General features: G+C 40.2%; 1 protein-coding gene across 2 annotated transcripts in view; it reads right to left on the bottom strand.

Moving 5' to 3' along the window:
* Positions 1–703: 703 nt before the first annotated feature.
* Positions 704–20,330, bottom strand: part of ipo7 (importin 7) — a 58,818-nt gene continuing 39,191 nt past the window's right edge. The window contains exons 14-25 of one of the 2 annotated variants that reach the window (XM_086007976.1): positions 19,672–19,837; positions 18,539–18,699; positions 18,140–18,268; positions 17,892–17,958; positions 17,685–17,810; positions 16,124–16,221; positions 13,929–14,024; positions 12,413–12,633; positions 7,729–7,934; positions 4,387–4,587; positions 2,974–3,090; positions 704–1,061 (exon numbers count right to left, since the gene is read on the bottom strand). In XM_086007976.1, coding sequence (XP_085864102.1) covers positions 826–1,061; positions 2,974–3,090; positions 4,387–4,587; positions 7,729–7,934; positions 12,413–12,633; positions 13,929–14,024; positions 16,124–16,221; positions 17,685–17,810; positions 17,892–17,958; positions 18,140–18,268; positions 18,539–18,699; positions 19,672–19,837 — 1,824 coding nt within the window. In that variant the 3' untranslated portion in view covers positions 704–825. Of the gene's footprint in view, positions 1,062–1,446; positions 2,624–2,973; positions 3,091–4,386; positions 4,588–7,728; positions 7,935–12,412; positions 12,634–13,928; positions 14,025–16,123; positions 16,222–17,684; positions 17,811–17,891; positions 17,959–18,139; positions 18,269–18,538; positions 18,700–19,671; positions 19,838–20,330 lie in introns of those variants that run through there. The other variant, XM_086007977.1, reaches the window with a different exon arrangement.

Below are 20,330 nucleotides of genomic sequence, written 5' to 3'. Positions count from 1 at the left end.
AATAATGGCTTGCTAGAATCTCACTCGGAACACGAGTCATTGACCAGTGCATACCAGCTAAGACCCGTTAACACCTTCGATCAGGGAGCTTAGTGATCTGCAGAGCTCACCTCTTCACCACATAAATCGGCTGAATCATTAAAACAGCTCCCTCATTTTTCTGTAGCTTATCATATTCTATAGTTCTACCCCAATTTTATACAAAATGCCTTTCACTATCTACCCATTAAAAATTGGTTCTTCTGAGAATATAGGTTCCTTAACTTTATCATAGTGCTCAATAATAATGTCTTGATTGCACCTCAATTCTTTTCATTGCCATTATCATGTCACCACTATTGAACAAAGTGATCTCAATGATGGCGGGGTAGAGGGAAAACTTAAAAAAAGTAAAACATTGAGTAAGCCATTTTTCCAACTTTATGCATTACTGCCAGTATGTAAAATTATATATGCGGAGGCTCTAATAGTTAATAAACTAATCACTTCTGACCCAAAATATTCTGCTGCATTTTGCTTTGCTATATAGCTCACCAATTACAAGCTGTTTAAGAGTCATGTGGGAATTCAAAGTGAAACGGTCAATTTAATGCATATTATAATAGTTACATTCAAGATACACTTGGTGTATTCTGGCAGCATCTTCAATTCAGCCTACTCCTACTGATTGCACATAAAGTATACTTAACGTTCAAGTTTGGTATCGAGTGCTCAATTTTTTTTATTAAAGTTCTGTAACAGAATATCACCACAGGGTTACAGGAATCTGCAAAAATTATTAATGCTCTTCTGCGATATCACCACGTGGTTTTTATTGGTAGATACTCAAGGTCCCAACTTCATCATCCTTGGTTCTGAATTTTGCCAGATTGTTTTTACAATAGCTTCTGTGTCAATTTCAGCCAGTTTGGCGTTTCCATCCAATTCCCCAGCCTTCCAGCGTGATTTTCTGCACTCCAAACACCGCTCCTTCATTTTCCCATCTTTGTAATCATCAGCCACACTATTGCAATGAAGTACAAAATCACCATTGCTCAACCATGACACCTCTTGATCACAACCTGTGTTAAAAAAGTGCAGCATAATGCAATATTGATTTTTTGGAGCACATTAACTTAAAGGTTAACCTGTTCACCAGGTAACTAAACAGAGCGGCCACAACTGTTCTGCAACCCAAGTGAACAGATGACCATTTCATTTTTAACATCATTTTACACACAAGTCACACTGTGCATTTTATTAGCACAAGCACAACTGTGATCTGCACTGTTAACAATGCACATTGCAATTAGAATTGTGTGTTGAGAATGATGAACTGGTTACTCATGAGAAAACAACTGCCTGGAAAAGGATAACCAGTGTATTTTCCTCTTAACCTTGAAGGCCCTTTTTAAGAGAAAGTTTAACATTACACAAGTTAAACAAAGACGATTTTTTACAACAAAGTTCAACCCAATTTTTTTTTTTTTAATAGTTTGTTGCATATACAGATGGCTCATCCATACACTCAACCAATTACAGTACTTTGTGTTTTTCCGCTCGGATATTAGAGCTTTATGTTCAAGTCCAATTTTACATGCTTCTAGATTTGTTTACTGAATTAGTCTCAGTGCTTACAATTTCACTGTATCCAAATTTATTTAAAAAAAAAAAAAGACTTGTACATAGAGAGCTTAAAAAAGGGCACTGAGGGCATTGCCATTTTCAGCAGCAATGGAATATCATTGACTCTCGTATAGCCAAAATCCCAATCAAAATCAGAGGTGGTGACGACAGGCAAGACACCTCCATTTTTAAACTTAATGTCTCCACTTATATTTTAGATCACATATCCCTTGAATTTGTAGAACAGCAAATAAACTTGCTATTCAGTACAGAAGGCTAGAAGGCTTTCATAATATCAAAGTGCTATTTATGCATTTACAAATACACATCTGCCATTATGTAGTGTTATGTTCTGTGTCCGATAGTCTACATCTGAATACAATCATTTTTAATCTTGGCGTGAACAGGAAAATTTGGAGACGATTTTGCGAGTTATCCACCTGCCGTGTCTTATTTACATTAAAAATGAACTTGAAATGTGGAAAACCAGACTAATACTAACACTATTATGGATGTAAACACTGGAGGAGCCTGCTAGCCTAAACTACAGATGTGCTGAAATTATCCCAGAAGCCAATGATTTCCTTGCCTGAAATGAAATCAAGGAATAAGCTGTCAACATGACATTTCCCCTCGCTTTTCAGGTTCCTATGGTTTGGAGATATTTATTTTTGTTAACACTAGTCTCTCTCTCTCTCTCAGGCCGATGTTCCTCTGAAACTTTTGTTTTTCTTTTCCAGAGGGCTCTCATGATCAAATTCCCACTTCTCTGGTCATTTTGTCCATTTCCATGTAGTAGGAAGTTGAGTGGATTTTGTGGATGATGAGAACGGAGTTTGTTTGTCTGGAACCACTACTGGGAGGAACACCACAAGCTTTCACTACAACCAGTCACACAGTACAATGAATCAACAGTCAGCTCAATTCATTCCTGGGGCAGAACCACCAAAATTAAAGGAAGTTGGCACTACTGGAGCATTGAACTTGTAGCCACCATGTTTTTCAATCATTTTGGACTCTGCAATAAGAGGAAGAAAAAAAATCAAATAAGATTTCCTTAGAAATCAACAGGCCCAAGTTTTAAAATCTGATTATACTAGAAGGGGGAACAAGTATCAGATATTTTAAAACAATATATTTTTTAATTCCAACATGTTTCCAGGAATTAAAAGTACAGAAAGTTCAACAATTACTACTGTTTTATATTGTTCATCAGTTCAAATGCAACATTTCCAATTGAAAGGTCAATGTGGAATGGCGATTGTATTTACAAGGACCAAGATTTTCCAACACATTTTCAATTGTAACATAATAGGTAATATTCAAACGACGGAGGAACCCCTTAATAAGATCAGATTACATAAATACCTAGAGCAGCTCGTCTCTGATCTGCAAGAGTTCCAATGTCTTGCAACTGCTTCCTATGCTCATCAGTAAGATTACATGTTAGGGCTTGGTACCAGGTTGGATCACAGTTTTGAATAGCTGGAAAAGAAAAATTAGACTGATGACACTGTACACTGAGCTACGATACCATCTGAACTGTACCAATACTGTTGCAGTAATCACAAAGTAATTAAAGATGAAATACTAAGCAACAGATTTTTGAAATCCTAGCTGCAGCCAATTTATACCAATCAGTTCTATTCTCATTGAAATACTGTAAACAGAAGTAAAACAGTACAATTTGAGTAAAGTCTATAAACTCAAATACTATTTTTGGTAATACCATGTCAAAGTAGTCAGGTGATAAATATTAATTCAATTGCTAGTTTCCAGATAAACAAACCAAATTGAAACATCTAAATACACCCACGAGCACTTGTTACTAAAAATAAATAAATCAAAGGTCACAGCACAATATGGAACCATCTTGTTCCTAAACTTCCACAACACTGAATGAACTACATTGGTGTCACAAGTTGATGTACATTTTCTCTCTCCACATTCTCAACTTAGAATGTGCCCACATGTCTGAACAGCCTCTAGTGCAGAGGGTTAGTGGGCCAATATATCACTGGAGCTGCTCTGGAGATACCAGTTGTTTAAACCAGGATGTCCAAACTTGTCGTCTTTGTGGGCCATATCAGTGGTTACCAAGCAACCTCAGGTGTCACATGTAGTTTATGTCTGTGTCCCCATTAATTTGTATATCTCTCAAGTTGCTGGTATTGTATTTATTCACCAATGAGGCAACAGCACCAAATACAGTTCTTTCTGTATCTCCAGGCCCACAAAATTAAAACAAGGCAAATCAACAAGAAATGCACACAGTTAGGACTGAGTTGCTTGAGCTTCAAGGACCAGATTGCCAGTACTTGAAGGCCACAGGTTGGACTTCCCTCGGTGCAGATTCTGTTAAAATAAAAAAGCATAAAACTCCAGGTAATGAATAATTAAAATGTGCTCTTGCACATTTGATGTTCTTAAGCCATGACTTTGATGAATTCCTATATTTAAGACCAGAGCATCAATAGACTCAACAAAAATGCAGTCAGAATTAAGATTTAAATTATATTCATTTATATCAAGAGCCACCAATTAGTGTGCCGCAGCTGGCATCAGTGTTCATAGGTAGGGAGTGACAGTCAGTCAGTATTTCTGCTCCTGATTATCCACCATCTCATACTGGAAAGTGAGTTTGTGAGCACTGACTGATTATAGGACCAGGCCCTCATCATGTCTTTTGGTCAAATAGCCTGCCAACATTTACCATCAATGCTCATACATGAAAAATGACCAAACCAAATAGAGAAAATTAAAAGCAAAACCTATTCATACTTTGCAGTACAGTTTTGAATATCTGATATTCATCAATATTGCTGTCTTCATTATCAACAATGGTGCAGTATCCTTCAAGAGCAGTCTCCTCTGCATCATCTTCCCATTCTTCATCATCACCATCCTCCCCAGCTTGCTTCGCCAGCATTTCTAGATACTCTTGTCCATCTTCATCAATATCATCTTCATCACTGCCCAGTTCTGTCAAAAGTAAGACAGTTAGTGGTTTCTCCAACATAAGAGATCAAGACTGTTCACACATTTGCTCAGTAATAAGGTTAAATTGTAGATTTGGATCAGTGCCAGCTGGAACTCCTATTACAGGAAACTTTGGTTTATCCGGAGGTTAACTGTCCGAAATGCTCGAGCCACCAGCAAAATTCAGGAGTCGGTTCAGTAAGTTTTTTTTCCACTAGTCAGGCTCTGCAAGGTCTAGCTAAAGCTGTTGCTTAGCTACAGAGACGCTTGCAAGCTACGGCCGACTGTTTAGAAGCTGTTGCTAAGCAACGGGGTTTATTGCTAGATACGGAGCTCAAAAGCTTCCGTATGTTTTAACATTAGCGCTGGTTTGTCTGGCAGTTTTGATGGGACGGCAACAGCTCGGTCCCGGATATCACAAAGTTTCCTGTACTATAAAGGGAAACCAACACTGATATTTAAAATGAATGAGGTGCACTGACTTCATGTGCCAGTCATATTTTCTTTTAACTTTTTTTTGAAAAAGTATAATTGCAATTAGTGCTTTAGGTGGAGTCCTCTGCAAATCCTGGCGGGGGGGGGGGGGGAAAAGAGAGCCACCAAGATGACATGAGGGGATTCTTTCAGTGAATCCATTGCAGTGTTAGAAATTTGGGGACTGCTTGGTCAACAACTTGTTCAGGCAATTTTCAAGTTATTAAATTTTCTCCCCCCGTCACGATATTTGCTGAATGCACGGACAGGACTGAAGTGGTAGATATTTGCTTATTAACTGCACCTATACAGTAACCTCAAATCTGCAAATACATGCTTGAATATGCTCACAAAATCTAATTCTCTATTTTGCCTTTGTTCACTATTAACTTTTAGTTATAACTGCTCTTACCACCAATAGAGAATACTTAAAATCATCTATGCTGCAGATAAGACAATAAATTCAATACAGCCAAGTGGGAAGATCAACCCACAAGATACTTCCAGAACTTACTGTAGCAAGTTAAAGGGATGTTCAACCCCAACAATGTGAACATCTTATTTCGATTGGTTTCTTTGCGTAAAATCATTGTGCATGTCACACCTTTGCCTTAAGCAATGCAATACAGGAAACACCTCCCCACCTCAGAGCAAGATTTGTAAGAGAGTGAGGGTTTTACTGGGGAGAAGGGGTGATTGAGCAGATAAGTCAAGTTTTCTTTCCAGGGGCAGATGTAGAAGGAAGTGAAGTAGAAGGGAGAAGCGAGATGTGAGAGGCAAAGAATAAGGAAGTGACTGAGACAAAGGGAATAGAAAGGCTGCGTGAGACGGCAAGGTCGAAGGAGTGCAGTGAAGCTACAATTTAAAGAATTCGTAACTTGCTTGTGCCTGTATATTAATTTTTCAAACAAAATACTGCCAGGAGTACTAAGGTGCATATTAACAGTGAAGTATACGAGCTCGTTTCCCAGCTGGTTAATCCAATGTATTCAATGAGCAGCAGTGAGCCTCACAAGCCAGGAAGATCTCACATTCAATCCTTAACCTGGGCTGATTTAGCCAGGACAAGAGTAGACACACTACAACTGAGCTCTGTGCCCCCAAAGAGGGTGGGAAGTTTAAAAATGAGGAAGAGAAACAGCTCGGGCTGCCCATCCGTGCTAGTAATGTGCTTTTACGGATGATGGGGCCAAGATCGGTTGGGATGCTATACCACTCATGGCAAAATAGCCACCAGTATCCACATTAGCATTTCATGTATAAACAATGGCCACTTGGGCAAGGTACCAGGGGTCACCCAGCACCTTTGGAATCATGCTCAGCAAGGAGAACATTGGTGCAGGATTAAAAAACTATTTTGCACCAATACACTAATTATTCCCAATAACAAAACTGCAATATTAATCTATAAAGTTATTTTTCAGTGAAATGCTTCCAGTCAGCTAATGATTTTATTACCTTCCAAACTAGCCAGCATGTAACTCAAAACATAATTCTACAGCTATAAATGAGGGAGAAAAATATAAAGAACTTCAATGGCAAATATTAACCAGTAAGCCTGTGTGTAAAGTGCTGGATCACAAAGACCGTTTGCACTGTTCATAAAATTTCTCAAGCTTAGCTTTCCTGGTTTATGACACCATCCAAACCTTGTGTGTTACAGCTTTGAACACACCCCAAGCCATCTGTTCTGTGGAGCAAAAATAACAGCAATAATGCATTAACAAGGGAGGATTATAGAAATCAGAGGAAGGCGACTGCCTAATCTAGACACTAGCTTTATTACACATAGTTTTTGAAAAATATATGGAGTTGGGTTCAATTAATCCAACAACTTGTATTTATATAATGCCTTTAATGTAGTAAAACGTCCCAAGGCGCTTCGAAGGAGCGTTATAAAATAAAATTTGACACCGAGCCACATAAGGAGATATTAGGGTAGATGATCAAACACTTGGTCAAAGAGGTAGGTTTTAAGGAGCGTCTTCAAGCAGGAAAGAGGGGTAGAGTGGCAGAGGGGTTAAGGGAGGGAATTCCAGAGCTTAGGTCCTTGGCAGCTGAAGGCACGACCACCAATGGCAGAGTGAATAAAATCGGGGATGCTCAAGAGGCCCGAATTGGAGGAGCACAGAGATCTGAGTGGACTGTGGGGCTGGAGGAGATTAGAGATAGGATGGGGCGAGGCCATGGAGGGATTTGAAAACAGGATGAGAATTAAAAAAGTAAAAATAAAAAAAGTCGAGGCCTTGCTTAACAGGGAGTCAATGTAGGTCAGTGAGCACACAGGTGATGAGTGAACGGGTCATGGTGCGAGTTAGGACACCCTCAAGTTTACAGAGGATAGAACATGGAAGGCCGGCATTGGAAGAGTCAAGACTAGAGGCAGCAAAGGCATGGATGAGGGTTTCAGCAGCAGCAGATGAGCCGAAGCAAGGGCGGAGGAAAGCTATGTTCCGGAGATGGAAATAGGCAGTCTTAGTGATGGTGCAGACGTGTGGTCGGAAGCTCGTCTCAGAATTCATACGATCAGCATGAAACTTACATTTCAGGATAGTGTATGAATCACTGATTAGATTAATCTTGTAACTCATTTCCCAGGTATCCATTATTCTAAATAGACATGAAAATTCAGGCGGAAACTATAAATTCAGTCACAAATGATAGTCATACCATTTTCATCATCATCTTCTCCATCTTCATCATCATCACTGTCGTTTTCATGCTCTGCACGGCAAGCATAGGCTCTCTTCAGTCCACCAAAGAGAAGGGTGAGAGCTGGTAGAATCTGTCCTGAAACCTGGTTCACAATTTGTGGTCTCTGTTCGAGTTCAATCAATGCACAAAGACCGAGGACACACATTTTCCGGTCATGTAAACTAGATAAAAGGAAAGTTTGTTGGATGTAGCACATATTAAAAACAGAAGATAGTTCCTTATTTCTAAATTAAACTGGGGGGGGTGGGAGGGAAGAATTGCAACTCCTCCAACAAGTGTAGGCATTATACTCAGTAAAATATCAATTTAGTTGTATGGTTAAGTCTATTGATGGAGTGAATGGATCTAAACCATTACGCATCCTGAGTGCAGTTACAAAGTACTATAACCCATTACAGTAGTGAAATGAGGAAATGACCTAGGCAAGTAATGCAACTTCATCATTTGAAGTTCAAAACTTCAACTCTACATCTCCCATCCAGGTGATCTTCCACTATTCTCAGGAAAGCTGTCACACCCTACAAACTGTGCTTCCATTAGCATGGATTTTATATTCTGAACTAATTAAAAACAGAAGCTATGGCTCCAATGATGGCTCAAATGGCAAGAATATCAAGTCATACTGGCTGAGGATCCCAGGTTTATGCAGAATCAGGTCTCAGCTTGGAGTTCTATAATTTGGGCTATGGATGGGGGAAGAGAAAGAAAGCCAAGGTTACCACTCCAATCAATATTAAGTGACTCTGGTATTCGTTCTATGTTCATGAACAGAACTGTTCTTGCCTCACCAGTCAACTGCAACACCAATGTAACAGGGTGGGGGAGGTGGTGAAGTGGGCTCAACCCCTTCCACTGTGAAGTTGCTGATGTCAATGTGCTGCTGTGGAGCAGGAAAAATTTCAGAATATATTGGCACAGATCCACACCAATACCAGTGGGTGGCACTGCCAGAAGACCAGCTACAGAATTGGTAAACCAGTCTACACAAACTATAAATTTTGGATCAAAAATATAGACACCCAAACTAGTTCCACATGTTTGAGTTAAAGTCTGGACATTGTGAAGACGGTTTCAGCTGCATGCTTAGCTAGTCATATCAACTGGGGCACAAGCCTTTGCTTCAGTGCCCTCAGGCTCAGAGATAGGGCCATAGGGTTCCCAATCATAACTATTCAGTGATTCATATTGGAACTATATTGTGTTTTGACATTAGGCTTGGCTGCAATCTCTCTTCCTCCTGCCCCCCCCCCCCCCACTAAACACCAACAAAAATTTCACCCTCTTCCCCAGGTTGAATCTCTCAGGGTTTGAATTAAGCTTCAAACCCACAGCTAAACAGCCACCAAGGTCACCTATTTTCACTTCTGGAACACCCCCACCACTGCTGAAACCTTCATCTATACCTTTGGTGTCTACATACTTGACTTTTGCAACATTCTCCTGGACTATCTCTCCTATTGACAAACTCACTCATCAAGAAGACTGCCACCTAACCACCTATCATGTCCTGCTCACCCATAACCTAGATACACTGGCTTCCTGTCTGCCAGTGCACTGATTTAATTTATAATTCCCTCCACAACTTTACACCATCCTATTTTTGCAACCTCCTCCAACTGTGTCAACTCGCACCCTGTGGTGTTTGGATTCTGGACCACTGCATCATAGAAATTTACAGCACAGAAGGCGGCCATTCAGCCCATCTTGTCCATGCCGGCTGACAAAGAGCTAGCCAGCCTAATCCCACTTTTCAGCACTTCATCCGTAGCCCTGTAGGTTACGGCACTTCAAGTGCATATCCAAGTACTTTTGAAATGTGATGTGGGCTTCTGCCGCTACCAACAATTCAGGCAGTGAGTTCCAAACACCCACCACCCTCTGGGTGAAAAAAATTCTCAAATCCCCTTGAAACCTCCAAACAATTACTTTAAATCTATGCCCCCTGGTTATTGACCCTTCTGCTTAGGGAAAATAGGTCCTTCCTATCTATCTAGCCCCCTCAATTTTATACGCCTCAAATTAGGTCTCCCCTCAGCCTCCTGTTCCAAAGAAAACAACCCCAGCCTATCCAATCTTTCCTCATAGCTAAAATCCCCCAGCCCAGGCAACATCCTCATAAATCTCCTCTGCACCCCCTCTAGTGCAATCACATCCTTCCTGTAATGTGGTGACCAGAACTGCACACAGTATTCTATCTGTGGCCTAACTAGTGTTTTATACAGTTCAAGCATAACCTCCCTGCTCTTATTCTATGCCTCGCCTAATAAAGGCAAGTATTCCGTTTGCCTTCTTAACCACCGTATCTACCTGTCCTGCTATCTTCAGGGATCTGTGGACATGCACTCCAAGGTCCCTCTGATCTTCTGCACTTCAGTGTCCTACCATTTATGGTGTTTCCCATGCTTTGTTGGCCCTCCCCAAATGCATTCCTTCACACTTCTCCGGATTGAATTCCATTTGCCACTGTTCTGCCCACCTGACCAGTCCATTGATATCTTACTGCAGTCGACAGCTTTCTTCATGATCAACCACACGGCCAATTTTTGTATCATCTGCAAACTTCTTAATCATACTTCCTACATTCAAGTCCAAATCATTGATATATACCACAAAAAGCAAAGGACCCAGTACTGAGCCCTGCGGAACCCCACTGGAAACAGCCTTCCAGTCACAAAAACACCCTTCGACCATAACCCTTTGTTTCCTGCCTCTGAGCCAATTTTGGATCCAACTTGTCACTTTGCCTTGGATCCCATGGGCTTTTACTTTCGTGACCAGTCTGCCATGTGGGACCTTATCAAAAGCCTTGCTAAAATCCATATAGACTACATCAAACACACTACCCTCATCGACTCTCGTTACCTCCTCAAAAAATTCAATCAAGTTAGTCAGACACGACCTTCCCTTAACAAATCCATGCTGACTGTCCCGGATTAGTCCATGTCTTTCTAAATGAAGTTTTATCCTGTCCCTCAGAATTTTTCCCAATAACTTTCCCACCGAGGTTAGGCTGACTGGCCTTAATTACTCGGCTTCTCCCTTTTTAAAAAACGGTACCACGTTAACAGTCCTCCAGCACCACACCTGTAGCCAGAGAGGATTGGAAAATGATGGTCAGAGCCTCTGCTATTTCCTCTCTTACCAGTCTAGGATACATTTTATCATGGCCTGGGGATTTATCCACTTTCAAAAATGCTAAACCCCATAATACTTCCTCTTTCACTATGTTTATTTCATCTAATATTTCACACTCCTCCTCCGATTGCAATGTCTGCATCATCCCTCTCGTGAAAACAGACGCAAAGTATTCATTAAGAACCATACCCATCTCTTCTGCCTCCACACACAGGTTACCTTTATGGTCCCTAATAGGCCCTATTCTTACTTTAGTTATCCTCTTGCTTGTAATGTATTTATAAAACATCTTTTGGGTTTTCCTTGATTTTATTTGCCAATATTTTTTCATACTCTCTTTACTTACCTAATTTCCTTTTTAATTTCACCCCTGCACACCTCTCGGCTTTCTGCAGTATTGAGCCCGCGCTATCGGTCATAAGCTTCCCTTTTTTCTTTATCCTACCCTGTATGCCCCGTGCCATCCAGGGAGCTCTAGATTTGTTAGTCCCACCCTTTCTCTTTAAGGGAACATACTTGCTCTGAACCCCTCACTATCTCCTCCCTGAATGCCTCCCACTGCTCTGATACTGATTTACCTTCAAGTTTCTGTCTCCAGTCCACTTTGGCTAAATCACATCTCAGCTTAGTAAAATTAGCTTTTCACCAATTGAGAATATGTATTCCTGGTCTATCCTTGTCCTTTTCCATAACTACCCTAAATCTAACTGAAATATGATCACTACCACCAATATGCTTCCCACCTGCCCAGCTTCATTCCATAAAACTGGGTCCAGAACCACCCCCCTCTCTTGTTGGGCTTGCTACGTCTTCTATATGGTCCACTCACAACACAACCTTCAGCTCTGCTGTTTGGAACTCTCTTCTAAAACTCCTCTTTCTCCCCAAGTGGAGACTGGATAGGCACTCGAGGGAAATACACTTGCAGGGCTACGGGGATAGAGCAGGGGAATGGGGCTGACTGGACTGCTCTACAGAGCGCTGACGCGGACTCGATGGGCTGAATGGTGGTCTCCTGTGCTGTTATGACTATGACCTCCCAGTTCCTACTTGCTGTGTGATCAGACTCTCTGGCTGTTTTTGTAAGTTTTAGTGCTATATAAGCTGTTGGAAAATGTAAATCTACAAGATCTATGTTCCACCAATTTGTAGATTTCCTAATATTCACCCAAAACAAACAAACATTCTCTCATTTGTGGAAGGCTCCCAATACCACAATTCTCCTTCCTACCAATGCCTCGTCCCACTAATCAGCTACAAACCACAATAGTCAACCCTCCCTTTCACATAAAAGCAGTGCATTCCCCAACTGCTCTGGCAAATTTTGAAAACTCAGCAAGTTGCACCATTCCAGGTCCATACAAGTCTAATCCACTAACCCATCACGTTGCACACAGACCATTAAATCTCAAATAGCATACAAATAGTACAATATTTTCACAGCTTTTAACAGCCTCAATAGACTACAAATTGGACACCCATTTTGTGGTACAGCAAGCCTTACCCTAAAAAGCAGTCTACATCGTTCAGCCACTGGTTAACAAACTGTGTGGTGATTGGCTCTGTGTTGTTGGGAAAGTGGAGGTTTTCCAAGGTACTCAGCAACAGGAGTGGGTTGTAGTATAAAGCACCAATGGCAACTTGCAGACACATAGTTCTTAGTTCACTGGTCTTGACTTCTCTGGTCAGCCTCTCAAGTGCTGCTTCCACAAACAGAGGTATACACTAGAAAAAAATAAAATAAATTTTTAAGTCTCAAAAGGTGAAGTGCATTTAGAGGGAATGAACAGAATTTAAGAGAATGTCCTACAACTTGTCAAGTTTCCAAAATATCAAGTTATTGAGGCAACAATTAACTGTACTGAAAATTTGCAGACGTGGTCCAAAACAGGCAGTTCTTGGTGTTAACTGAATTTTTGAGGTTTGGGTGAATTGCCAAAATACCTTTAAGTTACAGTCGAACATGTGGACAATTTTAAGGATGAAAAAAAACTCAGCTTTTCCAAAGATGCAAACAACTTTGGTATCTTGCCTAAGTGACCACTCTTTACAGGAAACTTTGGTTTATCCGGAGGTTAACTGTCCGGAATGCTCGATTCACTGGCAAAATTCAGGAGTTGGTTCAGTAAGTTTTTTTTTCTTTTCGTTGCTTTTTTTTCCCACCAGTCAGGCTCTGTAAGGTCTAGCTAAAGCTGTTGCTTAGCTACAGAGGCGCTTGCAAGCTACGGCCGACTGTTTAGAAGCGCAACAGGGTTTGTTGCTAGATACGGAGCTCAAGCTCCGTATGTTTTAACATTACCACTGGTTTGTCCGGCAGTTTTGATGAGACGGCAACAGCTCGGTCCCGTCGGTGCCGGGATGTCTCAAAGTTTCCTGTATATGTGAACCTTGACAGCAAGTGTTAGGAGGTACACGAACTGTGGAGGACATCGTATTCAAGGCCGATCATGTTTTCACTCGACATCTGCATGGTCTCTCTAGCGGTCGTCTGTGGTAGCAACGGGAAGTAACCATTTGTATCATCACAAAGGCTGCTCAAATATTGGTTAACGCAGTACAGGAGACAAACCTGGGGCTCTATAAGACTGTATAGCCCACTGCTTTTACCCACTAAATCAACAGGAAGCTGAACATGTTTATTTTCAATTGGAAACTAATCGAAATGACTATTTAGGGCAGTGATGTATTAATTTAAAGATTGCTAAAGCTTTTTCCCTCTGCCACTGTTAACAGTTTAAAAAAAAACTCTTCTAGCACACCTGCACCAAAATACTATAAAAGGCTCATTTAAAATCTATATTTTACAAAAATCAGTTTTCAGTAAGTGTTAAAGCAAAACAGATTACCATAAATTCCACTTCTAACATTTTAACTAGATGCTAAAACACAAAATGGAGTGGAAAAAGCTTGAGCATTTTGATTTAGGAGCAGAAATAACCATACCAAAGTTTTGAAGTCAGATTTATTGAAGGGCTGCCTAAATGCCATCAAAAATGTAAGTTCCGTTGTACTTTACTAACCTGGTCAATACCACGCCCTTTGCACTGTAGAATAATCACTTCTAACAGCTTAGCTGCATGGCATTCTGCATCTTCCCCTGCATCCCCTGTCAATACCTAAAAAGAAAAATAAATTGGACTTTTCTCCGTATAAAACATCATAAGGGAAGTGATATATTGAAGGATTAGTACTACAAAAATGACAGGGCCCAGAATGGTTGCCTCCTGGCAGAATGATTGAAGCTTCAAGACGATCAACACCCAGCTTCACTTTTGGTCTTTCACACTATATCTCCCAGTCTGCATACCATTCCTCAGCCAAGGGTGCAGCCAGGCAACTTGCTCCCAGGAATCTGTCAGTTGTTCTTAAACACTAGGAGGTTCACAAGTACAGGACAGGGTGATCCTCTCCTTCCATAAAATGCCTCAACTCTACCTCCCTCTGATAACACGGATAGAACTGGGAACTCAAATTTTAGGAGACAATCTGCCACACTGCTCTGTGGCACACCCAATTGGAACCCCAATATATCAGGAGTGAAATTGGAAATTCAGCAATAGTGCAAAACGGAACAAATGATAACACGTTTTACACTCCACCAGATAGTTTTTCCCCACTGACTTTGACGGAAAAGAGAAGGATATCAAAGAGGTGAATCCTGAAGTGGCTAAGAGCGACATTATGATGGAATAAACAGAAAATTTTAGATAAGTTAGTAATGTTAAAGGAAGACAAAGTGCCATGGCCTGACAGGATAAATCCTAGGATACTGCACAATGAAGGAGGACATTGCACAGACCCTAGATATTATATTTTAGGGCTCTATTGAGTGTGGATGTGTGCGAAGGACTTGAGTGGTCAATGTAGTACCCATTTTTAAAAGGGGAGATAGAGCTAATCCAGGTAATTATACAGGCCAGTTAGTTTAACAAATGTGGTAGGCAAAATTTGAGTGCCTTCAATTAAGGATGAAATTACCAATTATCTAGATAGAGATAACAGTTAGAAGTTGCCAGCATGTATTTCAAGAGACAATCATGCTCGACAAACTTCAATTACTGAGGAGGTAACAGACATGGTTGGGGGTGGGGAGGGAGGAAAGAGGAGAAAGACACTGGATGCAATATACAGGATTAAGGGTAATGGAATTAGGCAAAGTAAGCAAATTGGATTAAAAATTAATTGTTAGGAGGGAGAAAACAGAGTAGGAACTAAGGCAGTTTGTCCAGAGTGCTTGGAAGCAGGTAGTGGTGCCACTTCTGTTCACTGTGTACAACAATAATTTGGATGCAGGCCTCAAGGGAGTGGTGTTGAAATTTGTAGATAACAAAATACTAGTTAACTCCTTAGAAGACCAAAGGAAACTGCAAAGGAATATTAATAAGATGGTGGAACAGGCTTAAAACAAAATGGCAGATGAAATTCAATAAGTACGAAGTGATACATTTGATCAAAAAAAAGCAGAGTAATTATGCTCTGAATGGAAGTAGGCTCACTGTTGTGGAAGAGCAGAAGGGTTTGGAAGTACAGGTTCACAGAACATTAAATATACTCCTCAGGTTGATAAGGTATTAAATAAAATTAATGGAATTCAAGATTTTATCATAAGGTAAAGAATATAAAAGAGGTCATGTTGAGCCTGTATGAAACCTTAAGACGTCAGTTGAAGTATTGTGAACAGTATTGGGATCCACATTATAGGAAGGATATTGAGGCTTTAGAGATGGTGTTACATAAATTCACGCAGATGCTGCTGGTATGAAATACAAACATGAATAAATACTTTAAAAATTGGGCTTTTTTTCATTAGAATGCAGAATATGGTGCAAATATAAAAGGGTGGGACAGGGTACAAAGAAGCAGACTGTTTTCAGTAGTTCAGGAGGTCAAGATTGAAGGCCATAGATATAGAACAGAGGGCAAGAGAAACTTCTTCACACAGAGGATTGAGGGGATGTGGAATTCACTTCCAGGGTTAATGGTTGAGGCAGAAACTGTCAACATTCAAAATTAGATTGGATACGTGGATGAAAGAAAAGTGGGTGAAGGGATATGGTAACAAAGTGGGTTAACCCATTTGCTCGCGTGCAAGGTAAACACTGGCATGAACTAATGGTGCTTAACGGCCTGTTTCCATGTTGTAACTTCTATATTTCTACGTCAGGAAAAAGCAGTACACAATTACAATGTCACAATGTATGACAAACTGACTCACCTTTTTACACATACTGTAAATCATTTCCAAGTATTTGGTGTCAGACAGTAGTGTGTCTGTGTCCACTGTTATATAATTGTGTAAGAGAGGCATCATATCTGCAAATTTAAAAACAAGCTTTGAACAATCAAATTCACTGTAGTTCATTAGTTTTTTCCCCTCCCTTGACTTTTAGCTACAAAGTGTTATGGAACATTTTAAAGGACTACTGAAGGTACGGTAAGCAAATCAAGAGAGAAAAATCTGTAAATGCAGAGCAGGTTGATCAGTATCTGAAAGAGACAGATGCATTTGATGTTCATTTTTTGATTTCATATTTCGATTATCTATCTTTAAGCTAAAAAAAAAGCAGATTTCTAAAATCTTACCATTGTCTGCTAGTCAGGAAACTAAAAGCTGCGTATGTTTAATTCACAACCATTCTAAATATTATGAACTTTGCAGCCATTAGAATCCAAGGCAAAACAATACAGGATTGTGAGAAAGTACTCATAAGTATAGACAGACTTCCTGCTCCAATAGTCAACAGTCTCACCTCTCAATTCTCTTCCCCCAAGCAACTCAAGTATCTTTTAATAGGACAGCATACTTGTAGGATTATTTCAATTCAAAACTCCCCCAAAGGCTGCAAGTAAATGCCCCACTTAATGTGGCAGTGAGCTAGAGACCAGGAAAAAGTGACAAAACAGCACAATGACCATTGATCTGAAGATAGCGCAGCAACTTCTAAATTAAAAATATTTAATACCCAATACCATAAACATTTCTATTAAACCTGCTCTCGCTGGCAGTGCACATTTTTCTGTAAACATTTTGCTCCTCATTCCTTGTTCACTTTTCCCCCCCCCTCTCTCATCTTTTCAAAGTTGGATTATGCCAAGGTGCAATTCCACAGGTACCAGGTGCCCTTTCCTAAATGACCATGTTATGTCTTCACTTAGACAGCAGTCTATATCACAGCCCATCTGTCTTGCCAGTGTCCAATTTCCACATATATGCACTTTCCATAAGAGATAACTTGACATCCACCAGGAGTAAGAAGCCTGGCTGACTTTTTGCATTCCCTCGCCCAAGAACAAACAGGAAGGCCAATTGTAGCACTCCTACCAAGAACAACTAGCTCAACACAAACAAGGGACTGACGATGTGACCTTCCTCTTCTGTAAAGTTCAGAACGCCAATCGACACCAGTAACCCCATGGATAAGGTTGCCCGTGCTAGTTATTTAACTTCATCCAGGTGAGACTATCTAGGCTGTAGACTTCTCCATAGCTACAATCAGCTAACAGTCGACATAGTTCCAGGTTATAGGCTTCTGTAATTGATCATGATCAAGAATTAGCAAATTAAGACAGGCAAGAATGATTGAGGATGAAATTATGAACTCATATCTCCCTTGACTAGATGTCAACTGTTCAGAGTTATTGGGCTATGGTTACTTGAACTCCTGGTAATAGTGTAGATACGTACATCTATTTGCTATTCACATTTTATAAAACACACTTTGAAAGGCTGTTGAAGTCTTGTATGCATTGCAAATCTAAGCTGTGTTTTTTCTTACCAGTATAATAGTCAAAACCATCTTGTTGGAAGACCTCAAACACAAGAGGCAAGAGCTGCCACATTTGTAGTGAGACTTGTTGACAAGTCAGACTATGTGCCAAAGACAAGATTTCCTCATAAAATTCTGAAATAAAAAAAAGGACTCAGTAATCCACAAATGTACGATCCAATTAACTGTCGTACCACTTATGAAGACATTACATACCCAACACATGCTGCTGCAAGACCGTCCCAATAACCTGTAAACAGATGCCTTCCAGCTGCTGTGTGATCTAAAACAAAATGTAAAATTTTGAAATCCTATTAGCTTGGTTTAGTAATAGATATCAATATGACCAAAACTGTACATCAGGGTGCAAACATCTCATTCAAGGGTTGAATAGCATATAACCAACCCAATAAACTAACAGAAGTTGGAGATTTTAATAAAAGTCCACCATCTGAAGAACTAACCTCCTTGTGATCTTCCACAACACTAAGGAGAGTATCAATAGTATTAAGGATTCCCATTGCAGTTACTGCCTTATCATCACTGCCCTCTTCATCTGGGCCCGTCTGTATGACTTGGTTAAAGGTCATTGCCTAGAATAAAAACAAAGGCTCTAATCTTATTATAAGTCCTTTTATACCAGCTTAAAGGAGCTGCCTGCTTTTAGTTCAGTTTTATCACAATTGAAACAAGCAACTGTCCAATCGCACAGAACGAACAACGAGTTGAATAAGCAGTAGGGCACTTAAGGGACACAACATGCAGCAAACAGTGCTAGAGTTACCTGGAATTATGTGGTTGTCATAGACACAATATATAATTTCAGCTGCAAGCGTATCTAACATAACAATCAAACGGCTTACTAAATGCTGAGTCATCTCCACTGCGATGGGGGTCACCTCTTCATTATATTCACAAATCATTTTCTGAATCACATTAGTTAAGTCGTCATTCTCAGTCTCCCTCACAATGTGTAGTAAGGCCTGCATCACAGGTCTAATAAAAGGCTTGATATACTCCTTGGCTATAAAGGAAACAAAATGTAGTTTAGTTTTTCTCCAGAGAATGATTTATTACACTTAGAGGGCAGAGACATTTCCATTATTTGTTCTGATGCTTCCCCTATGCCACACACTTTCACCCGACAAAAGGAAAGGTGGGCAAGCTGGGTTTAACCTCTTAAACCACCCAGTAGTAGATGCATAATGCAGCCAGAGGCAATTCTACTGTTGACTATTTCTCTCTCTCGCGGCAGTACCTCTCCTTAATACCCCAATATTCTCCATCAACACAATGTCTGACAATCTGCATGCTTCAAACTGTAAAATATGGGGAAATTCTCTGTGCCACAATGGGCCAGGCCACAGGATTTCCATAAATAGCTAGGGAGTAATTTTAACATAACCTGTCAGGTGGGAAAGAGGCAGGTTCGGGTCAGCCGCTTGTTTTACATCCCGCCTGATTTTATTCTCCACTGAAGTCTGTTTCCTGCCTGGCAGGTTAAGATTACTCTCCTCGTCTTCTTGGCTAAGGAAGGGAGAGGGGAAAGGAAGTTGCATTTTTATAGCATCTTCAACATCCTCAATGTCCCAAAGTGCTTCACAGCTGATGCATTACTTTTGGAAATGCAATTATTTATGTAGGCAGCAGCCAATTTGCTCACAGCAAGGTTCCACAAACAGCAAATGACCAGTTCATTTGTTGAAGGACAAGTGTAAAACTCTGGTGAGAAAACAGGCACTTGTGCTAACCACGTGAGCATTTCTGACATGGTAAAAATTCAGTATAGTGTGGAGTTAAATTAGAAATACTCAGGACAACAATTTGAAGGATATTGTACCTATATTAATTGTTTAGAACCATTCACCTGGGGAAATTATAATTTTTTTCCCCAAAGTCAAATATGGGTCAGAAGAGATAAATGCCTCCCACAATATTGCATTCACCTTTAAGAACAAAAAAGTGACATTATAAGTTTCAAACTGGCTTTTATTACCCTTTTCTTGGTTACTGATGAGGACCTGAAGAGCTATAGCAGCCTCCACTTTCACAGGCATTTCTTTATCTTCAATCAGGCACCTTCGAGTCAGCTCCAGTGCAGTCTGCAGGTTTTGGTCATTCTTAAACTTAACCTCACAGAAATAATGAAGGACCCAACAAGCCTGAAATGTTAAAAGTCAGTGAGTTTTATGGTTAGCATTACAGTCCCTACCACTTATACTACCTGTGGTTAATGTGGCCTAACTAACATTAGCTATTTACATTAATGTCAATGACAAAAGCATATTAGATGCTATGGCTAGATCAGGTAGACTCAGCTGTTCAAACCTTGTTAAAGTGCAATTATCATGACTAATTAATCCCCCGTCATTAGTGGCGGGTTACAGTTTGCGCCAACAGCTTTACTGTTTTTTATAAAACAAATGTGGCTCAAATAGTTTTTGAATCCGTAAACACACCGATTTACTTTATTACTGGCGATTTGGGGGCATTTTGAAAGTCAGATTAATTAGAAGCACCACTCGTTTTACAGTCCACCTTATATAGCAGGCAAACCGCAACACCCAATATAAGCGGCGGGTGTTGCTGTTTGCCTGCTATATATTGATTTGCTATATATTGATTTGCAGAAAGTCAGTCAGTAACTGTGGGTTA

Source organism: Somniosus microcephalus, chromosome 15, assembly GCF_052327205.1.
Source record: "Somniosus microcephalus isolate GS21.2 chromosome 15, FLI_Smic_1.0, whole genome shotgun sequence".
Classification (NCBI taxonomy): Eukaryota; Metazoa; Chordata; class Chondrichthyes; order Squaliformes; family Somniosidae; genus Somniosus; species Somniosus microcephalus.
This window is presented reverse-complemented; position numbering and strand designations above follow the sequence as displayed.